At 48.1% G+C, this 21744-nt stretch overlaps 3 protein-coding genes across 8 annotated transcripts; 1 reads left to right on the top strand and 2 right to left on the bottom strand.

Annotated features, from left to right (window-relative positions):
• Window positions 1–3724: 3724 nt before the first annotated feature.
• LOC131137807 (glutamate receptor 1-like) lies at window positions 3725–15637 on the top strand. Of its 5 annotated transcripts, XM_058086128.1 has the most exons (18): window positions 3725–3890; window positions 4586–4720; window positions 5855–6094; window positions 6651–6835; window positions 6956–7009; window positions 8875–9033; window positions 9111–9278; window positions 9345–9449; window positions 9555–9665; window positions 9769–9975; window positions 10066–10281; window positions 10351–10462; window positions 10540–10699; window positions 10764–10962; window positions 11038–11285; window positions 12604–12718; window positions 13582–13716; window positions 14950–15637. In XM_058086128.1, exons 1-18 carry the CDS (start codon window positions 3803–3805, stop codon window positions 15163–15165), a joined length of 2853 nt encoding a protein of 950 aa, XP_057942111.1. In that variant the 5' UTR covers window positions 3725–3802; the 3' UTR covers window positions 15166–15637. The 5 variants fall into 5 exon arrangements, 4 of the variants coding, with proteins under 4 accessions (XP_057942111.1, XP_057942113.1, XP_057942114.1 ...); XR_009131979.1 differs by lacking the exon at window positions 12604–12718 and having other exon boundaries at window positions 14950–15095; XM_058086130.1 differs by lacking the exons at window positions 12604–12718; window positions 14950–15637 and adding an exon at window positions 11479–11547 and having other exon boundaries at window positions 13582–13709.
• On the bottom strand, window positions 8594–18491 carry LOC131137810 (magnesium transporter NIPA2-like). 2 transcript variants are annotated; one of them, XM_058086140.1, is made up of 10 exons: window positions 18336–18491; window positions 17897–18034; window positions 17348–17404; window positions 16997–17087; window positions 16753–16913; window positions 16505–16678; window positions 16355–16434; window positions 16076–16288; window positions 15778–15994; window positions 8594–9238 (listed from the first exon to the last, which is right to left on the bottom strand). In XM_058086140.1, exons 1-9 carry the CDS (start codon window positions 18370–18372, stop codon window positions 15788–15790), a joined length of 1158 nt encoding a protein of 385 aa, XP_057942123.1. In that variant the 5' UTR covers window positions 18373–18491; the 3' UTR covers window positions 8594–9238; window positions 15778–15787. The 2 variants fall into 2 exon arrangements, with proteins under 2 accessions (XP_057942123.1, XP_057942122.1); XM_058086139.1 differs by lacking the exon at window positions 8594–9238 and having other exon boundaries at window positions 12800–15994.
• Window positions 18492–19338: 847 nt separating this feature from the next.
• ins (preproinsulin) lies at window positions 19339–20275 on the bottom strand. The gene is made up of 4 exons (XM_058086144.1): window positions 20136–20275; window positions 19884–20031; window positions 19632–19822; window positions 19339–19564 (listed from the first exon to the last, which is right to left on the bottom strand). Exons 1-4 carry the CDS (start codon window positions 20155–20157, stop codon window positions 19413–19415), a joined length of 513 nt encoding a protein of 170 aa, XP_057942127.1. The 5' UTR covers window positions 20158–20275; the 3' UTR covers window positions 19339–19412.
• Between the last annotated feature and the right edge of the window lie 1469 nt (window positions 20276–21744).

Here is a 21744-nt window from a genome sequence, read left to right as displayed (position 1 = left end):
CAGGGAGAACACATTCACATTGTTATTGTTGTTATTATTCTGTGATACAAACACGACCTCGTTAACACTCGTTAGCGTTGCAATCAGGCCAAGCCTTGACATGACTGATAGCTTCATTCAGCCGGGAATGTTTGAAGCTGAGAGCACCAGAACTTTCTTCAGTATGACTCCAAAGAATCCAACCCGAGGCTGTCTTCATGAGACGTTTAGAAGCTGCTTCCTGGCCCCTGCGGTGCCACTTCCTGTCACAGCAATCAGCAGAAGCCCCGCAGCTGGCTTCTGGCACACACACACACACATACACACACACACTCAGCTAATGAGCAAAGACTCAGGGGTAATTTGGCGTGATGCTGAGGTTAAACCACACTATGTGACATCTGGACACACTCTGAGGGGGCGGAGTCACAAACAGTGTGCGTCAAAAAAAGGCGGCGATCAAGTGGGAATTGACGATTTGTTGTGCTGAGCAGACACGCTGAAGTCAGCACAAGCTTTGTGCTTCCCTGGAATCTTGGAACATTATAGCAACAATGGGCTGTCAGCACACACACACACACACACACAAACACACACACACACACACACACACACACACACACACACACACACACACACACACACACTGCTGAAGTAAAGCAGAGGGAAGATGATGAAGGTGATGTCAGCCAGTTCTTGTGTTTGACCCGTGATTTGCAGGTTGCCATGGCAATAAGATGCTTCAACCTGCACACTTTTTCACAAACTGGCCCCGCCCCTGACATCTGATTGGCAGGCATGTGAGCAGAAAGTTATGTCTATGGCACGTGTGTGCGTGCGTGTGTGTGTCCATATCTTAACAAAAATCACCCCCCCACACCCCCAAAATGTTGATTTGCCACTCTGTGGCACTGTGCGTGGGCATGCATGCATTGTCAGGAGGTCGGCGATAGACAAAGGACAGTTAAACAGCGTGGGGGTGGGGCTTTGGGGGGGTTGCTATGGCGACTAACGAGGAGCACTGTTAAGAAGTACTGGATGTGAAAGGGCGTCATGTGGAGATAAGACATCATTACTTTGACTTGCGGGACTATTCTGGGATGCCGTGTTCCAACTGGAAATGCCCAGGGTTGTGCAGAAGTGTCCCCCAGCTGTGAGCCCCGCCCTCCCCCAGCTGTGAATCCCCTTCCCCCCAAGGGGGCCAGCTGACCTCTTCTGCAAACTTGACATGTTTATTGGTTTAACGCTGTCCGATCATCATGTCCGTCTTTGCACCTTCTGTCCTCTGACCTACTGGATGTGTGAGTCGTCATAGCAACAAGACTGCAGCCTGTCCCTCCCACTAACAAGGCCTGTCCTTTATTTGTTAGGATGTCTAAATGTCCTCACTGTGTCTGAAAGTCCCCAAATAAACGTTGTGGTCTATTTTAGGAGACGTGCGTCCCTTGAAGTGTGCAGAAAAGTTGTCTTCAAACAGGAAGTGTCTTAAATGACAGGACGTGTGAAGGTCCTCTGACCTTATCACCGTAATGGTAGTCAGGTGTGAAAGGTGGTGCATGAAAGATGTAGAGGGCTGACGAATAATGGATTATTATGGGATGTTTTATTGATGTATTTACATTAATGGGGCCCTCTTTTATTATTGAACAGTGGCGACTTTCTTCCTGAGCTAAAGTCCACAAAGTAAGACTTGAAATGTTTGCTACACGCCAGCGCTGAGAAGCGTGCGTACGTGCGTGAAGCCACGTCCACGTGACCCTCACCCGTCCATCCAAGTTACATGCTAACAGGAAGAGCAAGTCGTTAGCATCAGATGCCAACACCTAGACATCCTGTCATGCGACACGCTGCCTGAGCGAGGTAAGGTGGAGGTGGATGGCGAGCGGGAACAAGCTGACCGTGCTGAACGCCGCTTGCCGCCGTCTTACTTTTAATGGTTCCCGACATCAATAAAACATGACATCATCGCGTCACGTGACATAATTAGTCACAAACTTCAGTTTCAACTTCTCCCTTTCTGGCTGCAGGCGTTACAAAGATGAATAAATAATGATGCATTGTGCGCCACCACTTCACATGTGCACGCGCTTGTTCACGCCGCTGTGAGCAAGCCAACATGTGGAAGCGTGGACAGGAAGTGGACCGGTTAATTTCAGGAATTCTGCAGTATTCTGTGAGATTCTGCGGGACGCTCACTCCCTGGGCTGCTGGAACAAAACCATGCTCCCTGCAGGATGACGACAACTTAACATCTTCCTGGCTCTTTTAAAATGTTCCAAGACTGCCTCGTCATCATGACTGTGTCTGAAACACAGGGTGGGGGGGGGGGGGGGATTTCTTCTTTAACTAACATAAACGGTCATTCGCACACATTTATAGAGACACACAAACAAAAGAAAAATACTAATACATAAATGACATTGGAAATTGGACTGTAACGTCATACATTTACAAGAAAAAAAGTCCAAGGCCAAAGGTCACATAAGCCCCCCCCCCTTTTCACAGCTGTCTCAGGCAATGCCTGTTACAATAGAGTATCAAAGTAATCCGAAATTTCAAGCATATCATCATAAATTTAGGATAAATTTGACTGACCTGGCTAAGGTACCTTTGGCCTTGGCCATGGGAAGGGGGTGGGGGGGTAAGGTAGTGAGAAGGACTAGACGTCAGAGATGTCTGACGTCTGAAAACCTGAATATGAATATTGCCCAATTCTCGATTTACGATACCGATATCAGCTGATACCGATATGTGTAAGATGACATATCTCCTGTAGTGGAATGAACACATATATGTTGTATGCAGCATTTTTTTAATATCTGTTTTCTTGATTGGGAAAAAAGGAAGAGGAACATTTCCTTCATTCCTCTATATTCAACTTTTCATTCATTCATTCATTTTCTACTGCTTATCCTCCACGAGGGTCGCGGGGGTGCTGGAGCCTATCCCAGCTGTCTTCGGGGAAGAGGTGGGGTACACCCTGGACTGGTCGCCAGCCAATCACAGGGCACAATATTACAACTTAATACTTGTAAATGTATGAATTTTTTATTGGAAATTTACGACTTTTTCTAAAAAAAAATTTGGGAAAGAATAAAACAGATTTCTACAAACCAGCAAAATATGTCACTTGTTTTTTTTGTGTGTTGAAACCCGGCTGCACGGCGAGTGGTTAGCGCGCAGGCCTCACAGCTAGGAGATCCGAGTTCAATCCCACCCTCGGCTGTCTCTGTGTGGAGTTTGCATGTTCTCCCCGTGCATGCGTGGGTTTTCTCCGGGTACTCCGGTTTCCTCCCACATTCCAAAAACATGCTAGGTTAATTAGCGACTCCAAATTGTCCATAGGTATGAATGTGAGTGTGAATGGTTGTTTGTCTATATGTGCCCTGTGATTGGCTGGCGACCAGTCCAGGGTGTACCCTGCCTGTCGCCCGAAGACAGCTGGGATAGGCTCCAGCACCCCCGCGACCCCCGTGGTAGAAAATGGATGGATGGGTGGTCATAATACAGTAAATCAATACAAACACAGATGAAAGCGAAGACGTGGATTAGCGCGTGTCAGAATGATCTTAATCATGAGCTAATTTCTAATAACAAACTTACCTTGACGATGTTGATGATAGTGTGCATTGTGCCATTGCAGCGGATTTGATTGGACTGGAGGAGGAGCAGGAGGAGGGAGGGGTTGGTTCTTCTAAGACACACACACACTCACTCACTCGCAGCCGCAGCTGGCCGCCTCTCTCTCTCTCTCTTTCTCTAACACACACACACACACACACACATAGACATAGACAGTCAGAGAGCGTGTGTGGTGTTCAGCATGAAGACGATCATGAAGAATCTGTTTGTGCTTCTGTTGCTCTTTGGACTCAGCCATAACACAAGTTTTCCTGCTAACATCAACATAGGTGAGTCCTGCATCCATACACACTACACTATTCCATACAGTACGCTCGACATGTACTACACAGTACTCTCTACATACTCAATACACACTGCACTCTACTCATACTCTATACGCCCTACACTCTAAATGTACTTTGGCATAAATACTACACACACTATATTGTACTCTATGCATACTCTATACGTACTGTATGTACATTTCAAAGTTGTGTCAGTGTGTACACGTTCATCAACATGACCCAAAGTCATAAGCTCAGGTCCACATGCGTGTGTGTGTGTGTGTCCCTGTGTGTGTCAGTACTGCAAAGGATAGAAGGACATCTTGAAGTTGATCTGTTTCAGTCCAGACTGGATCCACTTGGAGATCCATCACTCTTCTCTCACCTGCACACGTGCATGCTAATGTGCTCGCGGTACGCATGCTGCAAAGCTCAGCATTAAAAATCACTTACAGCACATTCTGTGTGTGTGTGTGTGTGTGTGAGAATGCTCTGCTTCCAGCTACGTTTGCGTGTGAGGCGGAGCCAGTCAGTGATTGACAGCTAAGACCAATAGATTCATGAAATGAATTAATTAAAATAGAGAGAACATGTGACATCACAGCAGCACATGATGATGCAAGCAAAACCGTGTTTGTGAATCCGGCAGCTCGTCATGGAAACTTTGACATGCCGACATGTTTCTGTTCCTACGTCAGGTGGACTCTTCCCGCCCGCATCCCACGAGTACGAAGTGTTCCGCTTTGCCTTGGCGGCACATCAGGACGTGCCCAGACTGGTGCCTCAGGTGGACGCTGTGGAGACGGCAAGCAGCTTCGCCATGACATATGCTTGTGAGTCTTTTTCATGTATGTTTGCTAATTGGCATGCTTGCTGCTAGCATAGCTTTTTACCATCAATCAAACTCACCAACAACCTGCCTCCATCATCATCATACGGGGGAGGGGGGCCTGCCCCTGAATGGAGGCAGCCATCAAAAGAAGCAAGGGACTCACTAAATGGACTGTGGCTCCGGGGTTTGTTCTCCACAATGTGCTGACCTCGTTTTGTTGTGGCGGAACACAAAACGGACTCACTCCCTCCATCCGAAAAATACACTTATACACATCCACCCATGATGCACCACATGTCACCTTTGACCTTTGGCTAACATGAGAGAAAGCAGCGCCTGATTGGTCGATGTGACATATCAGTCAGCAGTGGACACGCCCCATAGCAGCGGCAGTCATGCCTTGCCATAGAAGTATCCATGACCCTTGGTAGAAGCAGCCACGCCCCCTTGAAACAGCAGCCATGTCCTCTGGCAGAAGCAGCCACGCCCCTTTGCAGTAGTCACATCCTATGGAAGCACCGACCATGCTCCACGGCAGAAGAATCCACTCCCAATTGTGAAGAAACCCCGCCCCTTAGAAACAGCAGTAGCCACACCCCATTTCAGAAGTTTCCACAGCCGTTGGGCCAAAGCAGCCACACCCCCAGAAGCAGCAGCTGTGTCCCATGAGAGAAGAAGCCCCGCCCCCATGGCGGGAGGAGACATAGATGGCATTGCCAGTAGATATCTCGCTTGTTAGCTAATTGTTTTGTCCTGCATTTAATTACTACTAGATGGAACTGTCTCACTTCTGGACCTTTTCTCTCTCAAATGGACTCAACACAATCGACAACACACACACACACACACACACACAGAAGGCTCGCTAATGCTGAGTGACAGCTCATTAGCATGCTAGCATTAGCCGCAGGACTAACAGCTATAGAGCTGAGCTGCAAGGGAACAAACGTGTTGTTGTTGTTAGCATGTTAGCGTTCCCAGTGTTGATGTGAGGAAGCAGACAGGAGTTAATTTCGGAACGGTGAGAGTCAACCACAACCAAAGGGTATCGTGTCTTTTCCAGGAAGTAATGTTTGATGGATGAACCAGACTGAATGCTGACACTGTGTGACCTCATGTGACCTCTGTGTGTCAGTCTGCTCGCAGTTGGCCAAGGGGGTCCACGCCATCATGGGCGTGTATGACCTGAAGACCGCCAACATGGTGGCGTCGTTCTGCAGCGCCTTGCATGTCAGCTTCATCACGCCGTCGTTTCCCACCCTCGCCAACAACCAGTTTGTGCTGCAGTTGCGTCCACAGCTGCAGGAGCCGCTCATGGCGCTGTTGGACCACTTCTCCTGGACCCGCTTCGTTTACATGTATAGCGCCGACACAGGTGAGCCAACCGCTGTGTCCTGATTGGACACTGCTGGTAGGACAGCATCACCATGGTCCTTTTCACAGAACCAGAACTGTTCTGCTCTGAGACTTCATCCCTCCTTCATCCTCCCTCCTTCTCCTCATCACCGCACAGAGAGCTTTTACGTGTTTTTGTGCTAATGAGACAACGTTGGACTTCAATGTTTGATGACGTCTCCATGACGACCGCTCAACCCAGCAGCAACATGTTCTGGTTCTGTTTGTGGTCTACTAACGCCTTGCTGCTTCGTTACACTAATGCTAACACGCGGTTAGACACGCTTACACACACACACACACACACACTGTTGCTTCATGCACTGATGCGCACGTGTCAGCAAAGACAAGTCAAGTTGAAGAACATTTTTCTGCCCCCATCTTTTTTAGCGACCTCTCTGTGTGTGTGTGTGTGTCTAACCGCGTGTGATGATTATATCAGTGTTGTGAAGAGTCATCTCAGCCCCTCCCACTGCAGTATTAGCCCCTCCTTCCTAGCGGTGTCCACCCACACTATGTTCCTGTGGTTCCGTCAGGTCTGTTGGTTCTTAAGATGATTCTGGACCGTGCGGCCGAGCAAGGCTGGCAGGTGACATCAGTCAATTTGGACTCGCTGACCGAGTCCATGTTCATCAAGCTGCTGGCCGACTTGGACTTCAACAGGGAGTTCCAAGTGATTGTGGACTGCGAGTCGGACCGCCTCAACGGCATCCTGGGCCTGGTGCGTCCTCCAGAACCGTGCAAGTTTTTCATCTGTCAATCAACAAAAGCTCCTCCTCTTTCTGTCCGTCAAAGTGCTTGTTAAGCCTCAATGAGTGTTTCTTCCTCTTTTTTGTGCCAGATTTCAGCGCAGAGAAGAAACCTGAAGAACTATCACTATATCCTCCTCAACCTGGTGACTATATGCAACACACATCTTTTTCTAAACACACACACACACATCCATGTCTCTATATAACTCTCTATATATCTCTATGTTTCTATACAACACACTTTTATGATTCTATACAAGATGATGCCTGGCAGAGTACCCTGTCAGAAGGAGTTCCAACTCCCACCTTCGGGAGAGCTTTGACCATGTTCTGAGGGAGGCCGTGGACATTGAGTCCGAGTGGGACATGTCCCGTTCCTCCATTGTCGAGGCTGCTGATCAAAGATGTGGTCTTAAGTAGTCGTAATCCCATTGGTGGGTATCAACAGTAAGAGGTACAGGGAAGCCATTGAGAATGACTTCCTGACAGATTCTGGAGGGGGAATAAGTACAGTGTCAACACCATATATGGTGGGGATGGTGGGACCTTGACTCCATATGTGGTAGACCGGTAGAAGGAATACTTTGAATACTTTGTTCGCCCTCCTGAATCCCATGACACATCTGGTGAGAAAGCTCCTAGGTGGTAAGACCCTGGTGGATGAGATCCGACCAAAGTTCCTTAAAGCCCTGGATGCTGTTGGGGTGTCTTTGTTGACACGACACTGCAGCCTTGTGTGGGCATCGGGGGCGGTGCCTCTGGACTGGGTGGTGGTCTCTGTTTTTTTTAAAAGGGGGACCAGAGGGTGTGTTCCAACTATTGTAGGATCACAAACTTCAGCCTTCCTGGTAAGGTCTGTTCAGGGGTTCAAGTGGAGGATCCTCAAGGAATTCTGTAGGGAGTACTCTGGGGGTATCAGACCACCTAATTCAGGCGGTTCACTCACTGTATGAGCGGTGGAAAAGCTTGATCTGCATTGCAATAATTTGGGTTGGACTTTTGTCATCGATTCTGTTCAGTACTTTCATGGGCAGAATTTCCAGGGTGTTGAGAGGATCCGGTTTGGAGGCTGCAGGATTGGGTCTCTCCTTTTTGCAGAGGATGTGGTCCTGCTGGCTTCATTGGGCTGTGATCTTTAACTCTCAATAGATCGGTTCACAGCCAAGTGTGAAGCGGCTGGGATGAGAATCAGCACCTCCAAGTCCAAATCCATGGTTCCCTACCGGAAGTGGTCGGAATTCCATTTCCACAGCGGGGATGAGGTTCTGCTCCAAGTGGAGGAGTTTAAGTACCTCAGGGGCTTGTTCACAAGTGAGGCAAGAACGTGAGAACGTGAGATGGACATACAGTGGTGTGGCATCTGTAGTGATGCAAACTCAGGCAAAGCTCTCCATTACCGCTCCATCTATGTTTCTACCCTGATCTATGGTCATCAGCTTTGGGGAGTGGCCAAAAGGACAAGATCGTGGGTACGAGCGGACAAAATTAGTTTTCTCTGTAGGGTGGCTGGGCTCTCCCTTAGAAGCACTGTTGCCTGGGAGAAACTCGGAGTAGAACCGCTGCTCCTCCACATTGACATGAACCAGATGAGGTGGCTCGGGCATCTGGTTGGGATGCCTTTCAGACACCTCCCTGGGGAGGTGTTCAGGGCACGTCCGACCGGTAGGAGGTTTTCGGGGAAGACCCAGAACACATGGGAGAGACTCTTTCTCAACTAGCCTGGGAACCTCAGGATCTGCCGGGCGCTGAATGAAGTCTGGTCATCCATGATGGACGTTCATGATATACTTCAATGTTTCTGCTACACGTTCTATTAATGTATACACACTTATACACACTTCCATGTTTTTATGCAATACATTTCTATGTTTCAGTACAACAGATTTATTTCTCTCGCTTCTAAGTTTTTATACAACTTCTGTTTCTATATGACACGCTTCTGTTTCTGTGTAAGAGGTGCTACTGTATGTAGTCCGTGCACGTGCTCATGCATGTGTGTGTGTCGCAGGGCTTCACGGAGTTGAACATGACAGAATTCCAGAAGTTGTCTCCAAACGTGACAGGCTTCCAGTTGGTCAACTGGTCCGATTCAACCGTGCTGAATGTCCAGCAGGACTGGATGAACTTTGACACCAAGGATGTCAAAGCGACTCGTCGCAGCCTGCGGGTATCGACCTCTAGCACATCATCCACTTCCTGTCGGCTGCCGCGGCGCTGATGTGGTGCTGTGCTATGATTGGTCAGTACACAGGAGCTCTGACCTACGACGGTGTCAATGTCCTGGCAACGGCCTTCCAGAACCTCAGACGACAACGCATTGATGTCTCTCGCCGTGGCAACGCTGGAGAGTGTTTGGGCAACCCTCCTGCCCCCTGGGGACAGGGAATCGACATTCAGCGAGCACTGCAGCAGGTCTCACATACACACATACGCACACACAGCACCACTGAAATGACCTACGTACGTGTGTGTGTGCAGGTGCGTCTGGATGGGCTGACGGGCCGTGTTCAGTTTGATGAGCGAGGACATCGTAGCAACTTCACACTGACAGTAATGGAGCTGGCCCCCGGCGGACCCAGAAAGGTTCTGTTTGAGTCTTTTTCACACGCTAATTGGCACACAGTGTGTGTGTGTGTGTGTGTGTACCATTGACATGGCTCTGCTCTAGCGGTCTATTCCACTGTTCAGGTGGGCTTTTGGAGTGAGAAGAGAGGTTACGTTAACACAGCCAAGTATAAGCCTACATTAGAGGACTTCTACGGGCTCCATAACCGCACCTATGTGGTCACTACAATCCTGGTGAGACTTGCTCACCTGAAGATCTGACACCTCTTCCCATCAAGCGGACTTTACCGCTCAGTAATTAAAGTGTTAGTAAAAGAGGCGTGGCTTGTCCCAACAGGAAGCGCCATACATGATGCTGAAGAAGAACCACGAGCAGCTGGTGGGAAATGACAAGTACGAAGGTTACTGCGCTGAGCTAGCGGCCGAGATTGCCAAGCACGTGGGCTTCAGCTACCGACTGGAGCTGGTGGGTGACGGCAAGTATGGCGCCAGAGAAGCCGACACCAAGATGTGGAACGGCATGGTGGGAGAACTGGTCTACGGGGTGAGTCATCATGCTAGCGTCCACTAGCTTCATGCGCTACGTCACTCGCCCGCTATGATGTCACATGATGGCCACCATGATGTCCCGCAGAAGGCGGACGTTGCCGTTGCCCCTCTGACCATCACACTGGTCCGTGAGCAGGTGATCGACTTCACCAAGCCCTTCATGTCTTTGGGCATCTCCATTATGATCAAGAAGCCCACCAAGTCCAAACCAGGCGTCTTCTCCTTCTTGGATCCCTTGGCGTATGAGATCTGGATGTGCATCGTCTTCGCCTACATCGGCGTCAGCGTGGTGCTCTTCCTGGTGAGGCCCTGCCCCCCTGCACCTTTCTGATCATGAAGGGAAGCCACTCATTTGGTGTGAACATGTCAGGTGAGTCGCTTCAGTCCGTACGAGTGGAAGAAAGAAGATGAAGATGATGATGAAGCTCTGCCCTCCTCTGCTTCCACTTTTCAACAAGCTCCGCCCACTTCCTCCTCTGCAGGTATCCTATCATCCTCAGTGCGGTGCCTGCCCGTTTACCAGCATTTGACATTGCTTCCTTTCTTCATTTCCTGTCAGGGTACCACCTTCCTCTGGTTCAGACCCTGGACCAGAACCAGAACCAGAATCAGCAGAAAGACAAGGAGAGTCCGGAACACTCCAATGACTTTGGCATCTTCAATTCCTTATGGTTTTCCTTAGGAGCCTTCATGCAGCAAGGATGTGACATCTCCCCTAGGTACGCTTCACATGACCTTATGTGATGTACTGTGAGAGTGTCCTCCACCGATGCTCCCTTGCAGGTCTCTGTCGGGTCGCATTGTGGGCGGAGTCTGGTGGTTCTTCACTCTCATCATCATCTCGTCATACACGGCGAACCTGGCAGCCTTCCTCACCGTGGAGAGGATGGTCTCGCCCATCGAGAGTGCAGAGGACCTCGCCAAGCAGACTGAAATCGCTTACGGGACTTTGGATGGGGGCTCCACTAAAGAGTTTTTCAGGGTGAGGCAGCGTCCTTCATCCTCATTCGCACACCTCGCCCTCCGGATCGCCATGTTTGTATTTTATTCTCCACAGAGGTCAAAGATCGCTGTGTTCGAAAAGATGTGGTCGTACATGCGTGGTGCCGACCCATCCGTCTTTGTCAAGAACACCAATGAAGGCGTGAGCCGTGTGCGAAAGTCCAAAGGGAAGTACGCCTACCTGCTGGAGTCGTCCATGAACGAGTACATCGAGCAGCGCAAGCCTTGTGACACCATTAAAGTGGGAGGAAACCTGGACTCCAAAGGCTACGGCGTGGCCACGCCCAAAGGATCGCCACTCAGGTACTCAAACAGAGTACTAATGCATGAATGAGCAAAGCTAACGTTTGTTAGCCGTTTGTCTTCAAGCCGCCATTGCTGATTGTTGTTTTTACGTGAGTGTGTGTATGTGTGTGTGTGTGTGTGTGTCTCTGTCTCATGTGTGTCTCTCTCTCTTTTGTATGTCTGTCTGTCATCCATGTCTCCGTCCCCACAGTGCGTCCTTCCCCTCGTCTGTGTGTCCGCCGATCATGGCTGCCAACAGCTGACACCTTTAACATCTATGGTCAGTGATGCCATAGCACACGTAGTAACACACATGTCACGGTTGCTTAGCAACCATCACTCACAGAAAAGAGTGTTTTGGAAGGCCTGTGTTTTGTCGAGAAAATTGTCGACGTCCTGTTTGCGTTTCCATCTCGTCCTCGTCAGTCTTCCTACGAGGCCAGTATGCCATTGTTCACCTTTTGTCCACGTGCACGCAACAGTCAGCATTTTTACAAGCAGCCATTTTTGGCTCCAGTTGCCTAGCAACAACTCTGTGCAAGCACGACGTCTCTCAGCACTCACTTCATCCACGACAATGGACTTTTGCTGGCGAGGGGACCACAGGGCTCACACACACACACACACACACACACACACACACACACACACACACACACAGTGGACAGAACCCCCACAAGCAGAGGAGAACATGCCAACTCCTACCACATCAGGAAGACTTTCCATTCCTGCAGCTCCAAAGTGACACCGATGGTACAAATGTGCTTTGCTACATTTGTCTGTTAGCTTTTCTTTGCTTGGAGAAAGTTTGTTTGCTTGTTTAAATCGCCAGCGTGAGGTTTCTCCTGCTAAAGTGCTACCACGTGTCCGTCCTTTGTAGACAGAAGATTAATTTGCCCACGATAAAAGGAAAAAAAAGGCAACAAAAAGGCGTGATGGCGGCATCGGAGGAGGAGGAATCCAAAGTCAGATCACCTTGACCCCAACGGGTGGCGACAGACAACAACATGGCGGTAACCCAGAAGAGCCACCGGGAGCGCCCCCTGGTTACACCACGCCTCTTCCATCATGATGCTAACTCTGGAGCTCCCTGTTGGTGTGTTTTAGATGCCGTGATATAGAGTAGAAATGGAGGCGGAGTCAAGGAATATTGACGCTTAGGACTTTGACCTTTGACTCGCTGCTGTGTGTCTGCTAGTTTGTCTCCTTGTTGTTGTGGCGGTGTACGCACAGGTCGGCCATTTTGTCTAGCAATAACATAAGATAACATGGATGGATAATGTTATTTATGTTATTCCCCTCACCCCCGCCCCCACCCCCGCCTCCCTGCTGGAAGAATCCCAGTAAACCTGGCCGTTCTCAAGCTCAATGAACAAGCCATCTTAGACAAGTTGAAAAACAAGTGGTGGTATGACAAAGGAGAGTGCGGACACAAGGACTCCGGCAGAAAGGTCAGTTGGCCCGCTCCCTCTTCTTGTCTTGGTCTGGACCCTCCCCCAGCACCCCCCCAGCCCTCAACCTGCAGCTGCACTCTGACAACAAACGTCCTCCATGACCTTTGCATGACCTACGCACCTACGCAAAGCACAACTTGTTAGTATAACAACAACAGGAAGTCACCAAAAAAATGGGTTCGTAGAGCGAGATCACAGCCAGGCTAGTTGTTAGCCGTTAGCGGTTTTGTTGTTTTTTTCTTGACGAGGAGCATGAACACCTCGTAGGTCCAGCATGACCAGCAGAGCTCCACTCACTTAGTGGAATGTGACATTTGACATTGCAAAGGTAGCCCCGCCTACTTTTATCCATGATGCCAAAGGTCACATTTTCTAACGAGGACAAAAACAAGCAAGCTGCTTTTGCCTCCAATCTGTCATGGACGTCAACAATTGACGTGAGTGTTGTCATGGTTGCTGCTGCATGGCAAGCATAAAGGACTCGAACAACGGCTTGCAGAGTCCAGTGCATAAGCATCGACCACATGACAGTTGGAGAGGAAAGCATTCTGATAGGCTTCCTGGATTTACAACACAGGCCCCGCCTCCTGAGAGCTGCATGCTAATGAGGTCATGCATGTGACAAAAGAGCAGCAATGTCATCGCCAGCCAATCAAACAAGACATCCAGCGCTAACCTTTGACGTTTTCTGTACCATGCACGTCTCCTCCTGCAGGACACGCCCCTCATTAATTGTAATCTGTTACCATGGAGACAGAGAACGCTAAATACATAAGAATGCTAAATGAAGGTGCTAATAAGGCCATCACACAAATCTTAAGTTGTATCAACACCATGACCCCGCCTCTCTGCTCTGATAGGACAAGACCAGCGCTCTCAGCTTGAGCAACGTGGCAGGCATCTTCTACATCCTGATTGGAGGACTGGGATTGGCCATGATGGTGGCGCTGTTGGAGTTTTGCTACAAGTCACGCTTGGAGTCCAAAAGGATGAAGGTAACTCATGACCTTGGCTGTGTGGGCGGGGCTTAAGACATAAGAGCTTGTCGATGCTGCTGCTGCTGCTGTTGCTGATGTCATAGTGTCGTGGTTAGATGAATGGATGGATGGATGGATGGATGGATGGATGCTGAATGATGGCAGGCTGGTTGGATGGATGAAGACATGGATGAATAGATGGCTGAATCAATGAAATAATAGATGGATGACTGGATCGATGGCTGATGAAAGAATAGATTAATGATGGATGGATGGATGCATATATAATAAATGAATAAATGAATAATAAATGGATAATAGATAGATGAATGAAAAGATGATGGTGAATGGATGTACAGTATGATGTATGATGAATAGATGGATGTGTGGATGAATAGATCTGATGATGAATGGTTGAATGGATGAATAGATGAGGATAAGTGGATAGATGGATGAACAGATACAGGATGGCTGATTGAATGATATATGGTGACCAGATGGATGGATGATGAATTGATGAACGGATGGATGGATGATGAATGGATGTCATGATGGATAGATGGATGGATGGATGATGAATGGATGTCATGATGGATGGATGGATGGATGATGAATGAATGAATGATGGTTGGATGATGAATGGATGGGATGATGGATTTATGATGATGATGATGAGTAGATGGATGGATGGTTGATAAACAGATGGATGGAAGACAAACATATGGATGATGGATGGATGGATGATGAATAGGTGGATGGAGGATGAAAAGATGGATTTATGGATGAATGGATGATGAATGGATGGATGGCTGGATGGATGGATGATGACTAGATGTTAAATCGATGGATGATGGATGATGATAGGTAGATGGTTGGAAGGATGGTTGATTAATAGATGGAGCATAAAAAGATGGACGATGGGTGGATGATGAATAGATTGATGATGAAAAGATGATGAGTAGATGAATAGAAGGATGATGGAGGATGATAAGATGGAGGAAGTGATATAGGACTGGGATGTTGTTGTTGTTGACTCATGACCAATGAAAGGAGATAAAGATAGTGAGGATGGGGAGGAGGTCAAGTCAGATAAGAGGAGCAAATGAAGGAAGTTGGGATTTGTTTGTTCCAATCACCTTGAGGAGTGTCACCTTGAGGCACATCCACATCATTAGTGGAATGGGAGCACACGCACACGCACACTTTCAGCAGCCTCCACTGAGCTGATGTAGTCGGTGTGGTTTCTTCCAGGAGCTGATTGACGCCGCCATGTTGAGCAGCGGCCTGGGAGCGATGGCGCTCGCAGGGGGCGGGGTCACAGCGGGCAGGTTTGGAGGAGGCGGGGCTTCAGGGCTGGTGGGAGAGAACGGCCGAGTGGTGGCGCATGACTTGCCAAGATCCGGCGCTCAAGGTTTACCATGCATGAGTAAAGCTGCCAGTTTGGGATTGTCCTCCAATGTCATGTGACCAGCGCCAAGACACCTGATTGGATGCAGTCACCTGACAATCATCCAGCATTACAGGAAGCAGCACTGGTGAACTGAGTGCACCTGAAAGCAACACACTTCTCCTCCTTCCTTTCTTATTCTTCTATTCTTTTTCTCCTATTTCTTTTGTTTTTCTTCTTCCTGGTTCCTTTTTCTTTCCTCTTCTTTCTTATGTTCTTCTTCCTTTCTTATTTTCCTTGTCCTTTTTTCTATCATCTTATTTTTTTCTTCTCCTTCATCTCCCTTGCTTTCATCACAGCATCACTGGAGGACTCATGAACGCAACCTTTTGACCCTGACCATTTGTCTTTGGGCCAATCACAATGAAGCTAATTAGCATACTGATTTGAATATTTCACCATAAGCTTGTTCTTGTTTGTGCTTCCCGGAATGAACTTCACATGAACGTGCTTGTTTACAAATACTAATAAATTTGTTTCAAGTAACCTCCTCGTGTTTCCTTGCCGACACGCTAGCTAACATGCTAGCTGACACGTACTGAAGAATCAAAGTCAGGTTTTTCAAAATGACAAAAGGTTTTTCAAAATGACATGTTACATTGTTGTGCAGAATATGTGACCTTGAGTATGACCTTGAAGGAGTCAGCTGATGATGAAGACTGTCAGTCCTTCATTGGCCACTGGAGGGCAATTGTCCACCACCATGTTGTCCATCAGTGTGTATTTATCGTCTTTGGTAGCCCCACCTCCTCTTTGTACTGCTCCGCCCCCATTGTCCACAACTACATCTGCAGGCTCCCGCCTCTCCACAGATTGAGCCGGCTGATTGGTCAGCGTCGTCACGGTAACCTGTCAGGCATTGTGATATCATGCCAGGTCAGAGGAGCGATGTGATGACACTGCCAGAAGATCGTCATCAATGGTACACACCTGCAACTCTCTGAAGAGCTGGAGCATGGCCACACCCACCACCATGACCAGGAAGGCGCCAATCGTTGTGACGATATCCACGGCTGCCATGTTGCTCCATTCACGGAAGAGGACGACAGAGGTGGACAGGACGACTGAGGTGAAGAGGACGTAGTAGATGGGGTAGACGAGTAGCGTGTTGAACGTGTCCAGAGACTTGTTCAGGTAGTGCACCTGCACACACACGAATACAAACTGTCTGAGTGAGCTCAGCAGCTTGAGGGGGCGGGGCCAAAGTACCTGCATTACTATGGAGACAAGGAGGGTGAGCAACAGGATCCAGGTGAGAGGATGTGACAGCACAGAGACATCATGGATGACTGGAAAACAGGACGGACAATTTAAGAGAGGACAGTTACAAGATGGTGGCATGTGGGCATTGTGTCTGACCGCTGCGGATGGCGATGGCGAGGCCCTTGACGGAGGACACCGTGAACGCTCCCAGCAGTGAGCAGATGGCAACATAGAGCAGCACGTTGGAACGTGCCACGGCAGGCGCCAACCATGAGACGCAGACGAGGCCGCCGCACAGCAGGGACACGGACAACATGAACGCCACGAAACCTGATACACCCAATATGGGGACACGGTCACGCCTCCAAACAAACATGGTAGACTCCTCCAAGACAGCAACTCACCGGGGTGCAACAGCATGGCACTCATTTCCTGGAGTGATGTCACTTCCTGTTCCTGAGGGGCATGGATCACCAGCAGGACGCTTCCCAGCACACAAAGAATACATCCCAGCTTCCCCAACACGTTCAGTACCTCTCCCAGCAGGAACCAGGAAAGAAGTGCACTGCAACCAGTGACCATACATTGTCAGCAAATGTGTGTGTGTGTGTGTGTGTGTGTGTGTGTGTGTGCACAGTGCACCGGTACCTGACCAGCACGCTCAGAGCTCCCAGCGGCGTCACCAGCGTGGCTGCAGCGAACATGTAGGCCGCAAAGTTACAGGCCTCTCCAGCGCCCACTGCAGGACAATGCTCACATCAACGTATAGCACTAGCATGAGCAACGTTACCATGACAACATTAGCAAAATGAGCAGCACGAACGACATTTTGAGTACATTTTAGTAACTTTAGCATTAGCAACACAAGCCGAAGCAGTAGCATGAGTAATATTAGCATGAGCAAATATAGCGAGGGCAACTTTTTTATGCAGGACTACACACACATACTATATTGTATGCTAAGATGCTAATGTTTGTTTAACTTGATGTAGGTCTTACTGGTCAACAGGCCGCTCCACCACAAGCAGTCCTTCAAGTAGCCATGACCTCCTTCACCTACACACACACACACACACACACACACGTTAAGCCTGGTTCTGAGTCGAAGCGCCAGTGTACATTACGCAGATCTCCTCCTCCAACTGGAGCGTAGCTTGGCGTAGACCCTGGTTTTAAGTACATAGAGAGCGTACAGACCCCCCTTTGTGAACACTTTCTCCGATTTCAGATCCACATTTGCAATAAGAGTGACCGATGTCACTTCCAGCTCCATGGCTTCTATGTCGCCATTTTTTGTAACTTTTCGTTGCTATGTAACAAGCTCATCCTTTTTTCCAGATAGCCAACTCATCTACAATTTAGCATGCTAGCTTTATTTCTTCATCATGAGTGAAGAATGGCAATTAAAGAGAGTACATGGTATTTTTATTGGAGCTCGAACTAATCAATGTGTTACAAGTGTCGGTTTTATTGCTCCCCAAAACAGGAGCATACACTTAGCTGTGCCATAATATCTCGAAGGTGCGTCCACTAACATCAGCTGCTCACCTGCTCTAGTTTGCCCCCTGCTGGCCAATCGCAGGAGAGCTTTCTTCTTTAGGATGACACTGCCACCAATCAGGATGGCGGAGAGCAGAGCCAGGGTTAGCCCCACCCACTGGTTGTAGAAGCCGCCGGTCAGGACATCTGGGAGTCAAAACATTTTCTCGGGGCTAAAAATTCTCAATTTGACATCATTTGTCACTTTAGTCATGCAGACGGAAACGAAACAGAGTCAGCAAAGCGGGTCGGCTCAACCCGTTTGACCAGGACTGTCTCATGTTGACACAACAGGTCACAAGACCTAATGTCAGCAAATACACAATAAAGACTTGAAAGACACTAAAGATACAAATGACGAGAGGCTTCCTTTAGCATTGATCATCACGAGCCTTATCATTGTTAGCATTATCTTTGTTACAATTGTTGTGTCATAAATAGTCCTCACCCTCACCAGGTCCGCATGTGACGTTGTTCACTCGCATCCTGGAATGTGTCAGCAGGACCAAAAGAGACACTTCCGGTCTTTCAGTTCCTTCGGTTCAGTCCTGGTTCTCTCAGGATGGCAACAAGACAACCTGCGCAGGTAAACATGTGACCCCGCCCTCTCCTGACGGCCCGAGTCGAGCCCAGCCGAGTTGAACCGAAGACCACTGTCTCCCTCTGGCGGCCGCCACTCAACAATGCACCTAGCTCGTAATCATTATAATACTACTGGAATAATACTTATAATTTAAGGCTGTCCGATTAAGCGGTTTTTGAATGATTAATCACAATTAGCAACTACGTCTCATATATGCCAATTTGTACTGTATTTAATGAAAAGAAAGTGACAGGACAGAATTATATACTGTATATTTCAAAGTATTAACAGCTCCAAATGAACTGAAAGTGTCAATCAAGCATGATAAAAGATACCACACAAGTCTAAAAGTCTTACTTTTTTTTTATCCGGGCTGCGTTCAATGACATCACGTCATTTAATGTAAATTTCCTTGTTTTCAGTGTATTTCTTTGTCACCATAAAAGTATACAGGTGAGTATCCCTTACCTGATGAGTGCTGAACACAATGAGACCCCCTCGCTGCCCCCCCCCAAGAGAATGCCACCCATATGGCCCATAGCTAGAAGCGCCACTGGTGTATAGACTATGTGGGGATGCTCCACTGTGCTTCCATCTGCCGCCATAACACAGAGATAAATGATATTGATTAGTTACCACCATTAGTTAACAGGTTTGGCCAGCCCTATTATAATCATATTCATGATTTCGTCATAATCATACCACATTTTACCATATTTCCTCATCAGAGCCATGAAGCTAAATGTTAAATTTTTTCTGTTTTTCAATTGTGTATTGGGCGGCGGGCAAGAATGTGTTTGCGTATAAATATGATTTCATAAAGACAAATAAAAATAACATCCGCTCCTGTCTCAATGAAGAAAACTTTATTTTTTAGGAAAAATAATTTGATGTCTTCACTCAGCCATGCAAGGAGCCGTCTAGGCCAGGCCAGGCTGCTTTTCAGTTGCAGTAGTTCTGCAGGTCGAAGATGTTACACGGTTTGTGGCAGCACTGCTCCACGATGCCCCGCTTCACCATCACCTCCATCTGGTCCTTGAGGGCCAGCTCCACTGCCTCGTTGTCAGCTGTGCCCACTTTTGGAGGGAGGAAGCCTGATGGACAAAATAAGATGCTGTCAGTGGGCCGGCGTGGCGACACGACGGGCGGATGAGGCCTCACCCATCAGGGGGTCCACTTCCCTCTTGGGGTTGTAGAAGAAGCCTCTGTCTCCACACACCAGGTACAGCGCGTCCACCAGGTGGGACCCACACAGGTGCTGCGGGGAGGCAGCGGCCTGGAAGTCCGGCCCCCACGCCAGCGACAGGACCAAAAGAGACACGGCCTGGAGCCACGGCACCGCCATTGTGGAGCTGCACACACACACGCAGGTCAGCTGGCATGTCGACCACAGACGCAGGAGGCCGAGCTTACCTGGAGGGTCCGAGTAGGGTGATGGCGTCGATGATGAAGAGGATACCAAAGTGGAGGAGCTGAAAGGTGTGAGGTCGAGCACACGACTTCAACCCTTCTTTATACTGTGTGACCTCCCCAGGCCACGCCCCCTGGCCTGTGCTGCTTTCTGTCAAGCAAACACAACAAATGAGGCGACTTGATGCGATTGTTTCTGCACAAATATTGACTCTCCACATCTTCTTCTTCTGGACACGTCCTCTATGTGCTCACCAGGCCCTGTCCTCAAGAACATCTGTCCTTAGGGTGGCCCTGGTCCTAAACGGGGGTCCTGGTCCACTTCCGCACAAGACGTAAAATATGACACATGGAGTGCTAAAGACTGCCAGAAGGTGTGACGATGTCCTCAAACAAGGAGACACATCCCTCCTCCCCACCACCGTAGTGTCTCCGTGCATTGAGAGAAAAAAAGTCGACATGCTGACACAGCACATTTGACCAGAAAGGTCAGCAATCTCCATGACGACATCTCCATGACGATGTCTCCATGACGCCAGGAAGATTGTCTGCCAAGTTATGTCCTTAACAACAACTATTTAAAAAAAACATTTCAAACATGTATTTGAATCATACTTTAACATTTATAACAGTTTATAACAGTTATAATGCATGTATTTGTATATTACTATTATTATTATTATTATTATTATTGTATACACATATAAACACATGTATAAGAGTGTAGCTCTAAATGTAAATATATTAAGCTCCATCGTGACCATTCACCTCGTGTGGACTGACTCGATAAGTGTAGCAGTAAACGGGACCGCAGAAGAAACTTGCCCCGTATGTGACTAGGACCGGACCAGAACCCAGCAAGAACCTAAGGAGAACCTGCCGAGAATATGACTTTTATGTGACCTCTGGCCTTTTTGGACAGACATGAACATATATGTCTTTGTCTTTTTTGTGCATTTTAAGGATATAAAAATGAGATATCTCCAGAACGCTCAGAAAAGATAAAGACCTGTTCATGTTTTACAAAAGGATTGTGGACCATGGGTGAAATTCCCCCAAAAAGTGCAGTTTTCCTTGATGACCCTCCAGGTCTGGTTAATGTCGTACGAAATACGACCACAAGAGGGCAGCATCACATCATATCGTCATCAGTGTTTGTGTAGCGCGAACAGTACAACAGAACAGTCACATACTATTGTTTCCTCATTTTGTTATATGACAACCTTATTGCAAAATTGTAAATAAATAAATAAATGTTTGGAAATGTTTGAAAAATAATAAACCACATGAACATGAGTATTCATAGTGTTTATTCAACACGTTGTACCTTTGGCAGCAATTACAGCCTTAAATATTTGTAATATGAGCTTAGCACACCTATTTTTAGGGCAATTGCATCATGGGAAGCATTGATCCACAACCATTTTTACATTTGTGAGTCTCAAAAATAGGATTCAAGCCTGGTCTGTGGCTGGTCCACTCCCCAAGTTGTCCTGAAGCCACCCTTTGATACCTTGGCTGCGTGCTTTGGATCATTGTCCCAAGCAATGCCAGCACGGTGGCGTAGGTTTCCATTCTGGATGTCTGACTGGTCTCTCTAAAAAACATCCCCAAGGCATGATGCTGCACCACCATGCATCTCTGAAAGTGTTTTAAGCTCTTCCTCCGTACTGTATTGTGGAATGTTTCCTGTGATCTTATTTTGGTGACACAATCCTTGATGTCACTTCCCTTCAGGTAGGTCTTCTCCATTGTCTAATGATAAACAGCCAGCCTAAAGGGAACCCATGATGCTCATTTTTCCACTCTTTGTATTGAGTTGTGGTCTCCTATAGCGCAGCCACACAATAACCCGCACAGAAAA

This window comes from Doryrhamphus excisus, chromosome 11, assembly GCF_030265055.1.
Source record: "Doryrhamphus excisus isolate RoL2022-K1 chromosome 11, RoL_Dexc_1.0, whole genome shotgun sequence".
Taxonomy (NCBI): Eukaryota; Metazoa; Chordata; class Actinopteri; order Syngnathiformes; family Syngnathidae; genus Doryrhamphus; species Doryrhamphus excisus.
Note: the sequence above shows the minus strand (reverse complement) of the source record. Positions and strands in the feature narration are given on the sequence as shown.

Coding starts and splice junctions, on each gene's coding strand:
- LOC131137807 (XM_058086128.1), top strand. CDS start 3,803: ATGAAGACGATCATGAAGAATCTGTTTGTGCTTCTGTTGCTCTTTGGA. Junction 9,034..9,110: donor CGACTCGTCGCAGCCTGCGG/GTATCGACCTCT, acceptor ATGATTGGTCAG/TACACAGGAGCTCTGACCTA. Junction 10,963..11,037: donor CCACTAAAGAGTTTTTCAGG/GTGAGGCAGCGT, acceptor TATTCTCCACAG/AGGTCAAAGATCGCTGTGTT.
- LOC131137810 (XM_058086140.1), bottom strand. CDS start 18,372: ATGCGAGTGAACAACGTCACATGCGGACCTGGTGAGG. Junction 16,679..16,752: donor TGCCATGCTGTTGCACCCCG/GTGAGTTGCTGT, acceptor TGGGTGTATCAG/GTTTCGTGGCGTTCATGTTG. Junction 16,435..16,504: donor CGCCATCGCCATCCGCAGCG/GTCAGACACAAT, acceptor CCTGTTTTCCAG/TCATCCATGATGTCTCTGTG.
- ins (XM_058086144.1), bottom strand. CDS start 20,157: ATGTTCTTGAGGACAGGGCCTG. Junction 19,823..19,883: donor ACCCTACTCGGACCCTCCAG/GTAAGCTCGGCC, acceptor GTGTGTGTGCAG/CTCCACAATGGCGGTGCCGT. Junction 19,565..19,631: donor GGAAGTGGACCCCCTGATGG/GTGAGGCCTCAT, acceptor TTTGTCCATCAG/GCTTCCTCCCTCCAAAAGTG.